The sequence below is a fragment of the Nicotiana tomentosiformis genome, chromosome 2 (assembly GCF_000390325.3).
Source record: "Nicotiana tomentosiformis chromosome 2, ASM39032v3, whole genome shotgun sequence".
NCBI classification, from domain to species: Eukaryota; Viridiplantae; Streptophyta; class Magnoliopsida; order Solanales; family Solanaceae; genus Nicotiana; species Nicotiana tomentosiformis.
This window is the reverse complement of record NC_090813.1, coordinates 95,869,282-95,886,770: the sequence shown is the minus strand read 5'-3', so window position 1 is coordinate 95,886,770 and position 17,489 is coordinate 95,869,282. Positions and strand designations below refer to the sequence as shown.

The window sequence follows — 17,489 nt, the reverse complement described above, 5'->3', positions numbered from 1 at the left end:
GAGCCTATTGACTTTTATTTGGTACCCACATTACAAGCCTATACCCTTTTTATTCTTAATTGATATTTTTTTATCCTTTTACCTCTTAAGACACTTTAATTGTGAAATGAGCGCTAAAAGAAGTAAGAAGGGACTAAGTATGGGGTGGCTTTTGAGTGGAACCAATGAAAGGAAGAAAGGTGCATTTGTTTTGTAAAATAATATACTACTAGCGAAAATTGAAAAAAATAGTTGGAAAAAAAAAATAGAATAAATATAGATGAATAAATTGTTGTCTTGTTCTTGCTAGTGGGTATGAATCAAAGTAGTGCTTAAAGAAAGAGGAAATATTGTTGGGGGTGATATTATTTGTGAAATTGAAGTGGTGTTGAAGAATTTGCACTTAAGTTATTTGATGATGTGTTAAAGTGCTTAGGAGGTTGAGTCACTATTCCTTAAATATATCCTACCCGTCCCTTAGCCCACAGTACAACCATGAAAAAGTTCTAATTGATTCTAGATCGAGCGAGCTTATATTAGTAGAGATTTACATTAAGGGCAAGCCTATGGTACCAATTGCATGCATGTGACTTCTTTGTGAGAGTGAGCGATTTTCTTTGATATATGTGAGTCATTAAAATATATTTGATCATGAGATTCGAATGTGTGGATTGAACTCGCTCTCTTGTTCTTGTTGTGAGGGCACATGGTTTCACGAGGGATAGGTAACGTTATTAGACTTCTCTATGATGTTGGGTGTTCAAGCCATGAGTGCATAGTGACATTGAGTCGGTTTTTGAGGTTAGGGTTGTTGTGAGCATGTTGTCTTTGTTTAAATATTTTCAAAGAATGACATAAGTAAAGGGAAGTGTATATGATGCATATTCTAGAGCCTAATTGTTGCAAATAACCATGGTCATAGGTGCAGTGTGCTTTGAATGATAAGAGCTTAATTTTATTTCGTCTACTATAGGATGGTTTGTTCGAGGACGAACAAAGGTTTAAGTGTGGGGTAGTGATGTTTGGCATATTTCGATATGTGTTGATGTTACTTTACCCATGTTTTAACTGCTTCTTGATGTTATTTGATCTTTAAAATGTCCAACATGGTTTAATTATTGGTTTTATGACTAATTGAGTTGTGTGTGGTGAATTAGGGTGTTTGGAGTGCAAAAATATGAAGAAAAGGTGCTCTAGGTAGAGGAAGAGAGATTGGATGCGTCGCATCCAATCTAGAAAAAGATCAGATTTCGTGCACCCTTAGCAGTGAAGTCGGCCCATAGCATCCGCCATAGCATCCGCACCTGGGCAAAGCTGAGAAGTGGAGGATGAGGTGGATGCGAAGCATCCACCCTAGCATGCGAAGCTGAGAAGTGGAGGATGAGGTGGATGCTGAGAAGTGGAGGACGAGGTGGATGCGACGCATCCACCCTAGCATCAATCCCTGAAGCTGATTTGGATTAGAAATAGGAGAACTTTGGCCCACGACTTTTGTACACAATACATAAGCCAAAAATGCCTTTTTTAGGTGATCGAACATATTGGAAAAGGGGAAAAAGCCACGACAAAGCTGTGGAGGCCGGAATTCATCAAGTTCCATCTTTCTCCCACCAAACTTAGTAATTTTTATGTTTCTTTGTATGATTTGTTGTTTGGCTACCATGTCTATGTGGAGCTAAACTTCACGTTCTAGGGTTGTGGTTCTTTCATGACTATTGTTATTCGGATATTGATTTTGACTTCTTGATTTATCATATTAGTTTATTTATTCAATCTTGCGCTTAATTATTTAATTGCTTGATCACCAATTGAATATTATCTACGAATCTAGAATTGAACTCGAAAGTGGGAATTCTATATTGCATATAGGATTGAGTAGAGCAAGTTCTTGAACTCGGGCATCGGGGAACAGATTCGTGGTTAGGATAGACATATACCTAATTGCCTTGCTTGGTTGATTTACAGGAATTATAAATGCGTTCTTGTTGATTCTAACTCCATAGACATATAGGCGTTGGGTTAGCTTCAATAGACGAGTAAGAACTTGACAGATTCTTATGAGCAATATTAACCCTATCAACCAATAAGCTAGATAAATTAGTCGGTCAATTCAATTTAAGAATACAATATGATTGTTAGATAGCCCATAACCCTAGATCGTTTTCATTACATTGATATCATAAAAAAAATCTGCTCTTTCTCTGTTCAAAGTTCATTATTTATATTTTTTTATTTAATTAGTTTAGAATAAAATATTTTGAGGTTTAATTCTTGTTTAGATAATTAGGACAGTCTAATTTAGTTAATAGTTAATCATAAGTCCTTGTGGGTTCGACATCCGACTTTTAGTCACTTTATTACTTGACGACCGCGTATACTTGCGTGTGCGTTTGGTCCCAACATGCACGCCCACATGCCCGTCACCTAGTATGTACGTCACCTCCAAAGTAATCACATGATACAAAAATTCAGTGTTTCATACCCTGAGGACCATATTTAAAACTGTTACTTACCTCAACACGTGTAATTCTTTATTCCGCTATGCCCTTGCCACGAGAATTGGTCTTTGAAAGCCTCATATCTAGCCACAATTAATTCGATTTAGTCAATATAAATTATTATAATTAATTCCATAAGGAAATACTAATTTCCAATAAAATCCGAAATTAACTCAAAAATTGCCCGTTGGGCTCAGATATCGGAACCCGATAAAAGTTACTGAATATGAACGCCTATCCAACCACGAGTCCAACCATACAAATTTCACCAAAATCCGATAGCAACTCGACCTTCAAATCTTCAATGAAAGTCTATGAAGATTTCTACCATTTTCAAATTTCAACCCAATCCTTACCCTTTTGAACTTAACAATCTTTCCACAACCTTATTGGTATATATACATAATACTCTTACACCCAAGAATCATACTATTAATCACCCATTTTTACTCTGAACCCGAAATTAAAGAATAGAGAAAAAAAATTCTTACCTCTTTGAAGCCCTAGCAAAATCCTTGTGAAATCTTCAAACCTTGAACAAGAATTGATGGATAAATGACTAAGTCTTCACTTTCTCTCTCTAAAATGCTCTCACCTCTCTCTGAAATATCAGATGAAACCCTTCAAAATGACCTCCAATAGTGTTTTATAAGAATAAAATCGGGTTTATAAAACTAAAAAAATGAAGCTGCGGAACAGGTTCTGCGGTCGCATATGCGACCGCATAATGGTTATGCGGACCACATATCGGTCGTATAATCGGTGTCCAATATTGGCAAATATCTATTTGTGTATGCGGCATAATCGGCCGCAGATTTCATCCCAACTGGCCCTCTTCTGCCTCACTTCTACGGCCATTATGCGCCCCGCATAGTGATTATACGGTCGCATAATGGACCGCAGAAACGTATTTTTTCGCCAAAAAATTTTTTTTACTTTCCGGTGCATTGTTCTACAATCTTTGTACTAATTGATCTACCTCGACACCACAAAACCTTAATTTCCTTAGCAAAAATTCTCCGAATCACTACATATACATCAACATCTGGTCAACCTTTTCAACTAAATTTCGAAACCTTGGAACTAGGTGTTCCAAATAATTCAAAAACCTCACGGGACCCGAACCAATTACCTTGACAAGTCACATAACAAATGTAAAGCATAAATTGAGCAGTAAATGGGGAAACGGGATTATAATACTCAAAATGACCGGCCGAGTCGTTACAACATGTATTTTGTGAAGGTAAAATATAAATAAAACATAATGGAAAAATTGGTAAAAACTTTTTTCATAAGAAAACAAACAAGCAAAAGTATTTTAATAGAATATTTATGTAATTTTTTTAATTTTTTTATTCATTGGGACGGTGTACATGCGCAACGCGCGTTCCCAAAGAGTAGTATGTATATATATATATATATATATATATATATATATATATATATATATATTATAAGCATGAACATTTTTAGGAGAAGTTATTTTACAAAAATATCCTTCAAAAGTTGAATGACCAAATTATCCTATATCTAATAATAAAATTACCTCCCATTAAATAAAAAAGTAAAATTAAAACACCACCCATTAAATGGTTTATTTGAACTAAATAACAGCATAGGCTTATTGCTATTTTGGTTTTGCCGGATTAATGACCTCAAAATATTAAATTAGGATCCTATTAAATATAAAAACATTAAAGAAATAACATTTTCTACGTCTCCACTTACCTATCATTATTGTATTATTTGAAGCACTTAAATTGTAGAGTTAATCTCCGTAAATACAATAATGTCATATGAATGTGAGCAATATGAAAAGACCAACTAAATAATATCTCATTTGGTGTTATTCTAATGGATATATGTAAAGACTTGACATTTTTTGAGTTAACTATTTATTTCGATAGTTTGACTGTTTAAATTCCTAAATGTTTAGAAATATTACATGCATAAGACCCTATGGTCTCTATTAGAACGTGCAATGTCAAAAGAGATATCCCTGCATAAGTAGTTTCTTGCTTACTATTATCTGCTAAATCTTAGTTATGTTGGATAAAAATTAATTGGAAGCAGAGATATTTTTCTCATGTTTCATCACAAAAAAAGGTACAATATTTAGTGTGCATATGAAAGTTATTTCATGCAGATAAAGAAGCATATACATGATTTGACACTTGCTCGCTCCTCTTCATCCCAGGTTTATGTACTGGACACGATTCCAGATTTTGTATATAATGAAAAACTTATGTCTTTGGCTTCTATTATCTCCTGATAATAGAAATTTATTTCTAATTTTTATATATCAGATTTTGGTTTGGATCCAGGATACATACCGTTCAAATTAGGTGTCATTCTTCATATTTTTTATATTTTCTTTATCTTTTCTTTTGAAAAGATATACTCATTTTTCCCTTTAACTAATTTTATAGTATCTATCATTTGCGTTACTTTGGAATCAAAGTACATTGCTATACTTATAATTTAGGCATGTACGATCAACTTTATATTCTTTTATTTCTTGAATTATTTTTCACATTGATTTTAAATCATAACCAACAGTTTAATAATTGCATATCCTTATTATTAGAAAAAAAAAACTTAGCCTTACATTCAAATTTATTTATATATTTTTTGTTTATTTTCTCCAATGGCAAGTTTTATTTTCTTTGATCTTAGAAGAAATTACTTTAATTACATTACAAAAGTGGAAGCTGAAACCTTTTGTCGTTATTGCTAAACATTGATCATTGCGATCGTACAAGCCTTGTTTGTTAACTTTTAATGTGTTTAATTTATGTTTCCTGCAAAGTTTATTTTTGATTGAAATGAAAAAAGTTTATTTTTTCTTGATGAGTAAAAAGGAGTCCTCTTCAAAAGAAGAATTCAGACATAATTAGTAAACGAGATACTATGTGAAAGTTTAACCTTTTATGGTAAGAGGAGTAGACTGAAGTATCCTATATATATTTAGTTAAATTTTCTCTCATTGCTTTTGGTCATCTTTATAGTATTGCATTTGTTTGTTTGCAAAGTAATTTGGACACTCTCTTTCAGCTTAAATAGTTTGTATAATTTGGATCAATATGATAAAATTAAAATTTAAAATTGTATCTAATAACATTAAAAATGAGTACATTGTACATCGTACTCACCTAACTAAATGCACTCGTATAACCGATATCCAATTATTTGTATTTGACAACCAAATCAGTCAAATATGTTCATCATTTATCAGTTTACGCTTATATTTATTCACTTCAAAATTATTTTTTTGTGTTACTCATCACACATGTATTTTAATGTTACTTATATTATTTTATAGTACATATTAATATGGTTTACACGTACAACGTACATATCCAGAAACTAGTACAAAAATAAGAATACAAGCATAGTTACACCTAAATCAATAAAAAGAATATAACTAATACTGATATTAGTTACTCCCTTCATACTATATATAGTATGAGATACACTTAGGATTTGAGATATTAGTAATTTATGTACTAGTTACGTCGATGATGAAAATGGCAAAAAAGAAACCAAACTAAATAAAGTATAAACATTGTAATGGAGACTTTTCAATAATCCCTCCACCAAAAGTATGGTAGGCAGTGATTAAGAGAAAAAAAGTAAACACATTAAGATAAGATTTTTTTAAAAAAAAAGTGAACACAAAAGAAGATGATTATGTTTATAGAAAACTCCGAAGGAGTAGCGAAGCCTCGAGTCGAGGCCCAATCTGTGCACGGCGGACAAAGACAATAGAGAGTTGCTCAGAGCAGCAAAAACCGGCAACTGATTAAAGCCTACAAAAGTGTTATGCTCACCGCCCGACTCAGACTCCGGTGTTCCGCCATGGCTGGTGTTGCTTCTTTTATCTCATCTTCATCGGCTTCAACATCATCCGCAGTTGCCAAAAACCTTTCTTTTTCAACCACTTCCAATCGGCAGCTGTTCAATATCAGGGTTTATCTCCCCCACCGAATCCCCAATGCTTCAATTCGATGCTTCGCTTCCACTACAGCTTCGTCTAAAATCCGCGTTGAAAATCCTATTGTCGAAATGGACGGTAAATTTACTGCTTTTAACACTGTAAATGCCCGAGGTTTAGTTATTCATTCACCAATTTTGTTACTGCTTTTGTATTTTAGGTGATGAAATGACGAGGGTTATATGGACAATGATCAAAGACAAGGTATACTTGATGTTAGCTCTTTGAATATATCTTTTAATTTTGTTTTTGGCCAATTTTGCTTTCTCTTTCTTATTCTGCTTCTTAGGTTTATCGTTTGAATATATATATATATATATATATATATATATATATATATATATATATATATATATATTAGTATATATTTTCATCCGGCGTGTTCACTTTGGTGGCAGCTAATATATCCTTATCTAGAGTTGGATACGAAGTATTACGATTTGGGGATATTGAACCGTGATGCCACTGACGATCAAGTTACTGTTGAAAGTGCTGAGGCTGCTCTTAAGTAAGTTGAATTAATTGTTGTTCTACCTTCATTTATTCCTTCATTCCCTCGTATTGTATTGAGGAGTTCACTGCTTTAGGCAATCTAATGTTGTTGTTTTTTTCCATTACAATTGATGACAGCTTATAATTTATAAAACCATCACTGAACTGAAGTAGATTAATGTACTAGTTTGAGAAGTTAGCTACTGTTTTTTTTTTTTTTTTTTTTTTTTTTGCAAATGCTTCCGTATTTCACATCAAAGATTGTTGTAGGGAAATTGGAGTTAATTTCTCAAGTAGATTCTAGTTCCAATACAGAATTGGGTTTATAGTCTTTTATTGTGCAGGTATAATGTTGCTGTGAAATGCGCTACTATAACACCTGGTCAGTTATCATTTTCATTTGTTTTTTTTTTTTTGGTTTAGAAAAGTATCTGAGGAAGTTTAAAGTAGAGGAAATTTCTGATTCTGTGTAATATTTAAATAAAAAAAGCTCATGCTTTATTCCAAGTGTTTCATTGGAGTGGTAGTTATCTAATTTCACTTATGGCTCTCTCATATTTTAGGTATGAGCGTTTGAATTTCTGAGAGTACATGAAATTATCTAGGAAGTTGGCAAACTGCACACGCTTTCTTATTTACCTATTTTTGATGTTTCAGATGAGACCAGAGTTAAGGAATTTGGGCTGAAGTCTATGTGGAGAAGTCCCAATGGCACAATCAGAAACATTTTAAATGGTTTGCATTCAATTCAGTTTGTTTCTATTGCAATGATGAGGCCATGTTATTCTTATGTATGATGTGCATCCATCATAATATGATAGTGTTTGGCTCTTAACGGGCATTTTACTGATGTAGCAGGGAAACTTTCCTCTTCTATATATGTCATTATTTTAATCTCATGAAACACCAAAGATGGTAGATACAAGTGGCTATTGATTGAATTCATAAGTTACCATATGCTATTATTTTACATGGAGTGACAGTACAAACACATTTCCAGTGGCATTATATATAATTTACACTGAACGAATCATTGCATGTAAAGGAAATAAGTAACTATAGCAGGCTTTGTACTAGAGCTGTTGGGACACGAGCTCTACAATATTTTGGGCTTGTGCTATGAGTTAAGTGAACAGATTATACCCTGTTTTCTTATATGTTATTTCAGAAGTACCTGGTTTCTATTTGAGCTTTCGGCTTGTCCAAAAGAAAAAGTTCAGTTAATAGATAATTAAATGGATAATTAAAGAATGTATGTGATACTTTCTAAATTCATTTCCCGTAATTGCTAGAAAGTGATAGATTCTGCCCTCAGGTACTGTTTTCCGGGAGCCTATACTATGCAAGAACGTCCCCAGAATTGTTCCTGGTAACATTTTCTTGAACCACTTCTTGGTATAAGTCTAATATCATCAGTCTCGTCAGTGCTTAACCTCTGAGATCTGCAGGTTGGAAGAAACCCATTTGTATTGGTAGGCATGCTTTTGGTGACCAGTATCGTGCCACAGATGCAGTTATTAATGGACCAGGAAAGCTCAAAATGGTTTTTGGTGAGCTAATTGATTTCTGTCCATGAATTTTATGAGGCAAAACATACAGATACAAACATATTCATGTTAATAGATATGCTCATTTTTTTTATTTTTAATTTTTTTTGTTTCAGAGCCAGAAAATGGGGAAGCCCCTACGGAACTGGATGTTTATGATTTTAAAGGTCCAGGTGTTGCACTTGCCATGTACAATGTTGACCAGGTTTTCTTTTTTCACTATGCTTTAATAAACGATTTTGCTGATTCATTTTCATGCCCTTTTCCTCTCTCTCTTGTATCCTTATTTGTTTGCTTTGGTGAAATTTGCTAGTCAATTCGAGCGTTTGCTGAATCATCAATGTCAATGGCATTTTCGAAGAAATGGCCTCTTTATTTGAGTACAAAAAATACAATACTAAAGAAATACGATGGCAGGTATCCTTCAATTTATGCTGGTCTCATGGTTTCCCTTCCAGTCCTTGCAAAATTTCCCTCTCTTCCAATTTTAATAGGATTGCTTCTTGGAATCTCCATATTTTATTTTTTGAAGAGTTTAGATGAATTATCCACTGTCAAACTTAATTATGCCAGGTTTAAGGACATTTTTGAAGAGGTATATGAAGAGAAGTGGAAGCAACAGTTTGAGGAACACTCGATATGGTTGGTTTTCTATGAGATTAATAAGGGTTTTTTTGTAGCTTATTTCTGGAATTGTTGCAATACCGGTTGAAAGCTGTCACTGGCATATAGGTATGAGCATAGATTGATAGATGACATGGTAGCTTATGCATTAAAAAGCGAGGGTGGATATGTTTGGGCATGCAAGAACTATGATGGAGATGTCCAGAGTGATCTGCTCGCTCAAGGTGATTCACATGACTGTACTTTGTGACTTCATTATATTCTTTTGAAATTCATGTCTTAGTTGAAGATTTTAATTTGGTACAGCAACACAGTTGCTACATCAACTATGTCCAGTCTGACTGAGTCTGTTTTTGATTATGTAGGATTTGGTTCTCTGGGCCTCATGACCTCTGTATTGGTCAGTATCTTCCTATCGAGCTTTCATTGTATTGGCATGTCAGACACATTGCTCTGCCTTGTAACATCAGGTATCTACTTTTGCAGTTATCTTCTGATGGCAAGACATTAGAAGCTGAAGCAGCTCATGGCACAGTAACCAGACATTTTCGGCTGCATCAAAAGGGTCAAGAAACTAGTACAAATAGTGTTGCTTCTATTTTTGCATGGGCAAGGGGACTTGGACATAGGTGAGTTCTGCTTCAATACTCTTTAACACATTTGTTGCTTTTACTGATTGGGGTAAGATTTTGTTCGTCGATACTTGGGACATTTAGTTGCAATATTATTCACCGATTAATCCCTCTCTCTCTCTCTCTCTCTCTCTCTCTCTCCACACACACACACACGCGCACATGTCTACCGTTGCTATAAAACTTCTGTTTGCCCCATTATATGAATCAATTCTTCTGTCTTGGTGCTTCTAAGACTATTACCAAGAGTAGGATGAATGTTGAACTTATTGACTGCTTGATCTCATGTTGGCCCTATAATTAGGATGGAGAAACAGAAAAAGGAAGGAGTAGTATAAATGTATAATTGTAAAGATGGAATCTATAGAAATGTTGTATCACTCTTGTGTCCCATATTGTGGGTCATGTTTACTTCTTCACACATTCAAAGAATATTAGAAGTTTTTCCTGCTTTTTCATTTTTGCCCTTCTATAGACGAAAGAACTCTCTATAGAGCAAGAACTAAGAAGTATTCCGGAGAAGCTAATGTGTTTAAGAGAAGTGAAATGAAAAAGCCTTTTTTGTTATGGTTTGGGGCACCCCAAAAGCTAAATACTGGTTATATTTCTTTTCCGTTCTATTTTCCTTTTCGGGAAGTGGTCATTATCTGATCTGGAAGAAAAACTAAAGGACCCTTCTATATGGGAAAAAAACATGTATATCTCTCACCAGGATTCAAGAAGTTGGGAGCTTTGCTGTTGCTTAGCAACGATTCTCAGCTTTAGATGCACCATTCAATTATATTATCCTTGTTAATGTTTATGATTATCCTGATTTCGATGAATCTGTCTCTCAAAGCCTAAAGGATACGCACTGATCTATCTGCAGGGCCCAGCTTGATGGGAACCAAAAGTTATCTGAATTTGTTCACTCCCTGGAAGCTGCTTGCGTTGGCACAATAGAGTCCGGGAAGATGACTAAGGATTTAGCTATATTGGTTCATGGACCCAAGTAAGTTGTGGTTTACTCTTTTCAGTATCAAATCTACAGCCTGTATACTCCTGCTCTATTTCCTTCCTCCACACTTAGAATTACTAGTATCTCCTCTAATTGAAGGCAACTCCTCACCCTACTCCTGGGTCACAAAAAGGAGGGGGAGGTCCTTTTTTTGTATTTGGTACACATTTTATGAAAATGAGATTATTCTGGCAAAGGACATATAATGTGAACAATAAATTCCATAGCTTAGGTCACTTTGAACAATACAACGAAGAATGTTCTTACCTTCTTACCACTCAATTTTTTAATGATATTTTTTTTAACTAAGAGCTGATTCAGTTAGCAAGCTAAACCAAACGCAGAGGTGTAAACATGAATAGGCTGTGCCTGTTTCCCCCTCCCCCCGCACCTCAAATTTTTTGAAGCTCAATTTGTGAGTGATTATACTTGTGCAGGGTATCAAGGGAACACTACTTGAATACTGAAGAATTTATTGATGCTGTAGCACAGAAACTTCAAGAGAAGCTTGGTGCCTGCGCAGTTGTATGAGCTGAAGCAGATCATGAGCAGCAAGTCATCACATATTTTTCGCTTCCTACTCATACCCTTCACAGTGAACATAAATCTATATGCTGCCAATGGAGATTCGTTTAGACAAGTTTCTGTAATCGCATAGATAGGAGATAACATCTCTTTGAGTGGTTCATGCTCGTGCGACTTAAGATCCTCAAATAAAAATGCCATTTCTCGCCCATTTGTCAATTTTATGTCATTGCGAGGTGTTCTAGCTAATGTTTTCGTGTACTATAACCGAAACAAGTCAAGTCTCAACAAGAAGGAATGACTCTTTTAAACAGAAGCATGTGATTTCTTCATGGGTCGACCTCTCGACTCTGGTAATATATAGCTCTGTGGGTAGTGCTACACATTCTAAGTTGGGTTTTTGTTGTTGTTACTTCTCCGTTGCAAATTCAACTTTTAGTTGTCCTTTTTATTTAAGTCACCCTCCACCAAAAAAAAAAAGAGGAGGAATTTTATAGGACTTAAGGAACACATGTATTAATGCCTCAACTAGTATAATTATTTATTTAATATAAACATATTAATGCCCCAAACAGATAAAAAAGATAGCCTTCTAAATGAGAAACATAAAATTTCAGACAAACGTAAAATTTAAACGGTTGAGTTCAAATAAACTAATAAAGTCCAAGGTCAATGCAGAAATTTCTTCGATTCGAAACTGAACAACTAAAAGTTCGAAGCACCAAGGCGTACCAAATGTAGAGGTGGTCTGTGACTTCTACATTACCAAAAGACAACTAAAATACAACCAGTTGCATTTTGTTCAAAATAAAATCACGAGTTTCCTTCTCTATCCTCATAAAAATAGCAGTAAGCAACGGTCCTTAGCTTCGATCTCACGCGCCACCCACGACCATACCTGCCGACCTCGAATCGGCGCGTATGGAACACAAAAATGATCCCCCAACTTGGGCGATCACGAGCATACCCACAAATGATGCAACAAAATCTCTTATGTGAATGCTAGGAAGAACTTACTAAGATTGAGAGCTACCCTGAAGACAGATAGCAATCAACTTACTAAGTTCAGAATTAAGCCTAGGAAGAACCACTTTGTGGTATAGCTTCATAGTTTACTTTTCAGCTTGTTGCTTATTAATCTTTCTGTATAAGGCCTGCTCTATGGTGCCCATTACTGGCCTTCTTTTGTAAAGGATGCGGACAGTTACATGTCCTACTCCGACCAGATTTTTGCCTACCCGTTATAATACACAGCTCGAGGACAAGCCTTAACCTCCCACCACAATGGTGGCATTAACATAAAAAAAATAATTAAAATACAACTACGTTCGTATTTTTGTTGGAAAGTGAATGAAATTTACACAATATACTATAGCAACCGAATATCACCACCATTTTGAGACTTAAAAATTTGGAACAAACTGGTTATTCAACTGTCGTAAACAATTAAAATAAAAGCATAGTCATTTACATAAGTAATAACGACAATTGAATATCGTGTATTAGTTGATAAATTTACATAGTAAGTAGAAACGAGCCAGCCATTAATCCTCTCAAGGCTTTGACCCTACAGTATTGGGCGAAGTGTATCAGTAGGCACTTATAAGCCTCCTGTATAAAATATATTTAAAAATTAGTTAACTTTACTCAAATTTTAGAATTAAGTATTCTGAATTTTTGAGATGCTAATTTGAAATTAAATTGCTAATTTAACATTCAGGATATAAGTTTTAAATTTCTGAAAATAATTTTAAAATTTTAAAACACAATGCTACGAAGTTTGAGCGAATTAACTAATATTTAAATATATTATATACCGTAAATGATACCGGTGTCATTTCCACTACAGTATTCTGGAGTCGTTAATGGGCCGGCCTCGGTCTAATAAAATCTTGTGGGCCCAGAATGTTTTGGGACAAATTTGTCTTTTTATTTCTTTCTTTTTCGGCAAGGCCATTACCAGTCGTGTCAAATTCTATAAATTGAGCTTCAGGAAAGCATTCTTTATCCAAAAGTAGGAATTCTTCAGTATAATCTAGGGTTTTTTGAAAAGCAAATTGATTGAAAATGGCACTTGCCAAGGCTAAGGAAATTGTTTCTGCTAATCCTGTCGTGGTCTTCAGGTCACCTCTCTCTATATGTTTAATTGTGTATTTTGTAAAAATCTGAAATGTTATTAATGCTTGTTTGATCTGAAATGGCTGTCAATTGAATTCGCAGCAAGACGTACTGTCCGTTCTGCGTTAGCGTCAAGGATTTGTTGAGTAAGCTCGGTGCCTCGTTCAATGCCGTTGAGTTAGATACTGAAAGTAAGGCCTCTGCTTCTGATTTGCAATTTCGATTATCAATCGTTTTGTATTTTATTTTTTTGTGAAAGCAAATTTAGTATTCTTTTTCTTTTGCTAGATAATAAATCGTGTAGCCATCATTCTAACAATCGAAGTTTTTCTACAATTCGAACTTTGTATAGTCCCGAGGGGGTAGTCGAGTGGCCTAGAGATAACGAGAGAGAAACCTACTTTCCCTCTGTTGCTTATGATAGACCTAAGAGAGACTCTAATAGAGTATAGCAAGTTGACGAGGTGATTTCGCCCCATCTGCATATGCCTTGTTGACAGAGTTACCCGACATTTGTGCTGATGGGAGTTTGCAGGTATCCCATGTAATAGTCGAGGTGCGCAAGCCGGTCTGGGTACCACCGTTATAAAAAGAAACTAAAATAAGAGTATAGCAAGCTGTTTGTAAGACAATAGTAATAACTTGCTTGCAATTTACCAACAAGTAGGCAAGTAGCTACAATACCACATGATCAGACTCAGCTTACCTTACTGGGGAAGCTAGTTATATAGCTTGCTTAGCACAAAGTTTGGCTAGCTTGCTCAGTAAACTTAAACTACTTGTAGCAACACATACCTCTTTTTCATTTCCAGTACTATGCAATTCTCACATACCTCTTGTCTATGTTGATAATGTGTACATTTGTCCTTGAAGGACTTTAGTGGTTGTCTAAAACTCAAATCTTAATATCACCACCAGATAAACTACTGTTCTATTGGACTTTCTGTGTTAACTATATGAAAGAATGTAGCCTATCATTTGTGTGTGGAGCGAAATTTGGTGCATATTGCTATAATTGTGTAGAAGTATCATTGATTTATTATACATCTTGCTAGCAATGCAAGGCAATTTGGAAACTCTAGTTAGTTAATAATGTTGTTTAAGCAATTTGCTCCGTCTAAAATGACCTCTTTAGTTGTAATTCTTCTGACGGATAAAGTTGCTGAGCATGTATTTCTTGTCCATAGTTTCAAACCAACACTATTCTTCAGTGTAATGTGAATTTATTCTCAGGACAGATAGCCAAGTGAGTAAATTGGTGCAATTTTCTTACTATTATTTCTTGTCTGTTGAATCCAATGATTCTATTTGATTATGTAGAGGATGGAAGTGAGATCCAGGCAGCACTGGCTGAGTGGACTGGTCAGCGCACTGTGCCAAACGTCTTCATTGGCGGGAAGCACATTGGTGGCTGCGACGGTATGATCTTCGCCTTTTGCTTTTTGCTTTTCCCATGGTTAAAAGTTCTAGTCATAATTATGAGAAAATAATCATAAAGGCACTTTGAAATCGATGTTTCTGAACTCATGCAGCAGTTGATTTTTTTTTTTTTTTTTCCATTTGCAGCCACAACTGCGTTGCACAGGGAAGGGAAGCTTGTTCCTCTGCTAACTGAGGCTGGAGCACTTGCTAAATCTTCTTCTGCTTAGAGGATCAAATAGTCAGTTGTTTTTTTTAGTAAATCAGTCTCGTGAACTTAACTCCATAAATAAAGTGCTTATCTGTTTTCTGTAGCTAAGTGGTTATGTGAATGCTATTGTTGCTTGGCTTCAAAGAAGAAAGTTTACTTGAATGAGTGTCGTGCATATGAACATTTTGCCTAATTCGTTATTGTGCCTTTTTGGATGTTCTGTGTTTTATGGTTAACAACTGCTGGGGAGTTGCCAGCAGTCGCAACAACTACTACTTTCAATCCCAAACTAGTTGGGGTTGACATAAAACTATCAATTCCCACCTGGAGCTGTTACATTAGGATATTCTATAATTTTGGAGGTCTCTAAATTTTGACCTGCATATACTTAAACAGACTAAAGAGACTGTTAACGACATGAGGACTTTGTCCCAGAAAAAAAATATAGAGAGAGACGGCACCTGAGGAGAACGCCATTGAGATGCACAGGAAATTCCTTATTTGTTGGCGAAGGATAACATCGTGATTTAAGCAGAGGTGACCACAATTACTTGATCTATAACATTTTTTTTTTTGGCGAAGAGATAGCATCGCTATGTTAATTTAAGCAAAGCTGATCAAAATTATTTGATCTAATCTGTTGATCGATGTAAATATCATAGGAACATGGTGACATTACAATGAAACAACATACCAACTGTGATTCCAGTCTTTATTTACTGGGATAAGAAGATTTGCCGAAAGAATTTAACTTTTGTGCACTAACAATGTATAACTTTTTACGCAATGATTAAACTAGGATAGGTATAAACTATGAGTCTAGGACCCTAATGAAAATTCAACTCTTCCATGCTCAAAGGGCAATAAATATAATCGAAAACAGATTAGTTTTTACTTTGGTTGTTAAATTATTCTACTAATCAGTTGGAGTTACATTTATTGCGATCCCAATGCAGATGATCATCTCGTGCAGTTATTTTCTTCTTGATATTTGATTTTTTGTTTCAAATTTTTGACTCGTTGATTGGGAAACTGATTATTTGACTCCATAAATTTTACTTGTGGCCTTTCGGATGCTCCTGAGGAGAAGAACACTATTGGGGTGTTTTAGCTTATTTGTACGCCAAACTCCAAAGTAATTGTAGCATTTTGTGTTCGAAGCAAAGCCAATTACTTTGGAGTTTGCGTACAAATGCTACAACTTCTGACTAATAAGCTACACCACAATTACTAGGGCTTCTAAGCTGTAGGCAATGCCATTCTTAAGGCTTCATCGCACTTGATTCAACTTCAGTCTTTCTGTTGAGTGTCAAGTCATTTTCCCGATCTCTTTGTTAAAATGGTGCTGACGCTTTCAGAGCGTCAATTTGCATGCCGCTGAATGCTGATCACTGCAAACAGTCGTCGCCTAAATCACATCTAGGCCTTGCGTGAAGGGACGCCGAAGCCTCAAGTGGTTTTCTTGCTAATTTATGGCAGTGAAGAGGAAGTTATATCATCCCCTCAACTATCAATTCATCAGAGTTGGTTTTCAAGGACATATTTTAAGTTAAACGAAAGTTAAGTCACCAAATGAACCTAAATTATTGGAATACATAGCATTCAATAATCGATCACGGAAAATATGATTTTGATGTAACTAGTGTTGCAACGAAAACTCGAGGAAACTAATCATAGTAACTAGCGGTAGGCGGTTCGTATTAGCTCGGGCTAGAATAACTAATGGGCAGCTAATGCTCATAATTTCGTTTCGGTCAAATGAGACAAGAGCCAAGGGGCTATGTATAAGTTGTTACACCCCATGTTTTTGTACGTGAAAGTACACCATAAGTAAATTGATGAAAGCTCGGAAATGAGATGTTACATTCCGCATTTTCGTACGTTAAAAGTTTCGTCGTAAGTTAATCGACGTAAATTCGGGAATGAGATTATTTTGAAATTATAAGCATTATGCTATTCCAAACAAGTGATAAATAAATTTGTGAAGGTGAAAGGGTAAGCGAATAGAAGAAATGAGTTTCGTCGAAGTTTGACATTTTGGGATAAAATACGGTCCAAGCTATAATACCCCGTATGTATGGACTAGTACCATACATGGTACCACATGACCATGATAGTAAGGTGTATAAGATATGTTAAAAGTGGGAAGTATTTTAAGTAATTTGAGAAAATTCTAAATTATATGGGTAATTTATTAATTATTGGTTAATGGGAGATTAACAAGTTAATCAAGTGATTAGTGGATAATTAATCCAAATATTTGGATAAGTATTACATCTCCAAACTTGGCAGCCCTTAAAAGCCAATTGATGACACTTTATAAGGTGTCACATTTAAGGCTAAGTCATCACCTTAGTGGGGCCCACACCCACTAAGGCCCCACTAAGGTATAAGACCTCTAAATTCACAAATAGAGGTGGATTAAATTAATAGAGGTGGCTAAGAATTCAGCA

General features: G+C 35.1%; 2 protein-coding genes across 2 annotated transcripts; both read left to right on the top strand.

Moving 5' to 3' along the window:
* Positions 1-6,127: 6,127 nt before the first annotated feature.
* LOC104116313 (isocitrate dehydrogenase [NADP]) lies at positions 6,128-11,499 on the top strand. The gene is made up of 15 exons (XM_009627137.4): positions 6,128-6,549; positions 6,632-6,675; positions 6,870-6,979; positions 7,308-7,345; positions 7,621-7,698; positions 8,279-8,332; positions 8,412-8,513; positions 8,627-8,715; positions 8,824-8,927; positions 9,084-9,152; positions 9,243-9,358; positions 9,500-9,534; positions 9,621-9,763; positions 10,635-10,757; positions 11,201-11,499. Exons 1-15 carry the CDS (start codon positions 6,300-6,302, stop codon positions 11,292-11,294), a joined length of 1,449 nt encoding a protein of 482 aa, XP_009625432.1. The 5' UTR covers positions 6,128-6,299; the 3' UTR covers positions 11,295-11,499.
* A 1,744-nt stretch (positions 11,500-13,243) lies between these two features.
* Positions 13,244-15,198, top strand: LOC104116312 (glutaredoxin). The gene is made up of 4 exons (XM_009627136.4): positions 13,244-13,411; positions 13,509-13,597; positions 14,727-14,825; positions 14,973-15,198. The coding sequence occupies exons 1-4, from the start codon at positions 13,356-13,358 to the stop codon at positions 15,053-15,055; spliced, it is 327 nt and encodes a 108-aa protein (XP_009625431.1). The 5' UTR covers positions 13,244-13,355; the 3' UTR covers positions 15,056-15,198.
* Positions 15,199-17,489: the final 2,291 nt, after the last annotated feature.

Bases quoted from the DNA above. Each gene is read 5' to 3' on its own strand.
- LOC104116312 (XM_009627136.4), top strand. From the start codon at position 13,356: ATGGCACTTGCCAAGGCTAAGGAAATTGTTTCTGCTAATCCTGTCGTG. The intron at 13,412-13,508 runs GTCACCTCTCTC...TTGAATTCGCAG, and splicing joins AATCCTGTCGTGGTCTTCAG to CAAGACGTACTGTCCGTTCT. The intron at 14,826-14,972 runs GTATGATCTTCG...TTCCATTTGCAG, and splicing joins GCACATTGGTGGCTGCGACG to CCACAACTGCGTTGCACAGG.
- LOC104116313 (XM_009627137.4), top strand. From the start codon at position 6,300: ATGCTCACCGCCCGACTCAGACTCCGGTGTTCCGCCATGGCTGGTGTT. The intron at 7,699-8,278 runs GTTTGCATTCAA...TTCTGCCCTCAG, and splicing joins AATCAGAAACATTTTAAATG to GTACTGTTTTCCGGGAGCCT. The intron at 8,716-8,823 runs GTTTTCTTTTTT...GAAATTTGCTAG, and splicing joins CCATGTACAATGTTGACCAG to TCAATTCGAGCGTTTGCTGA.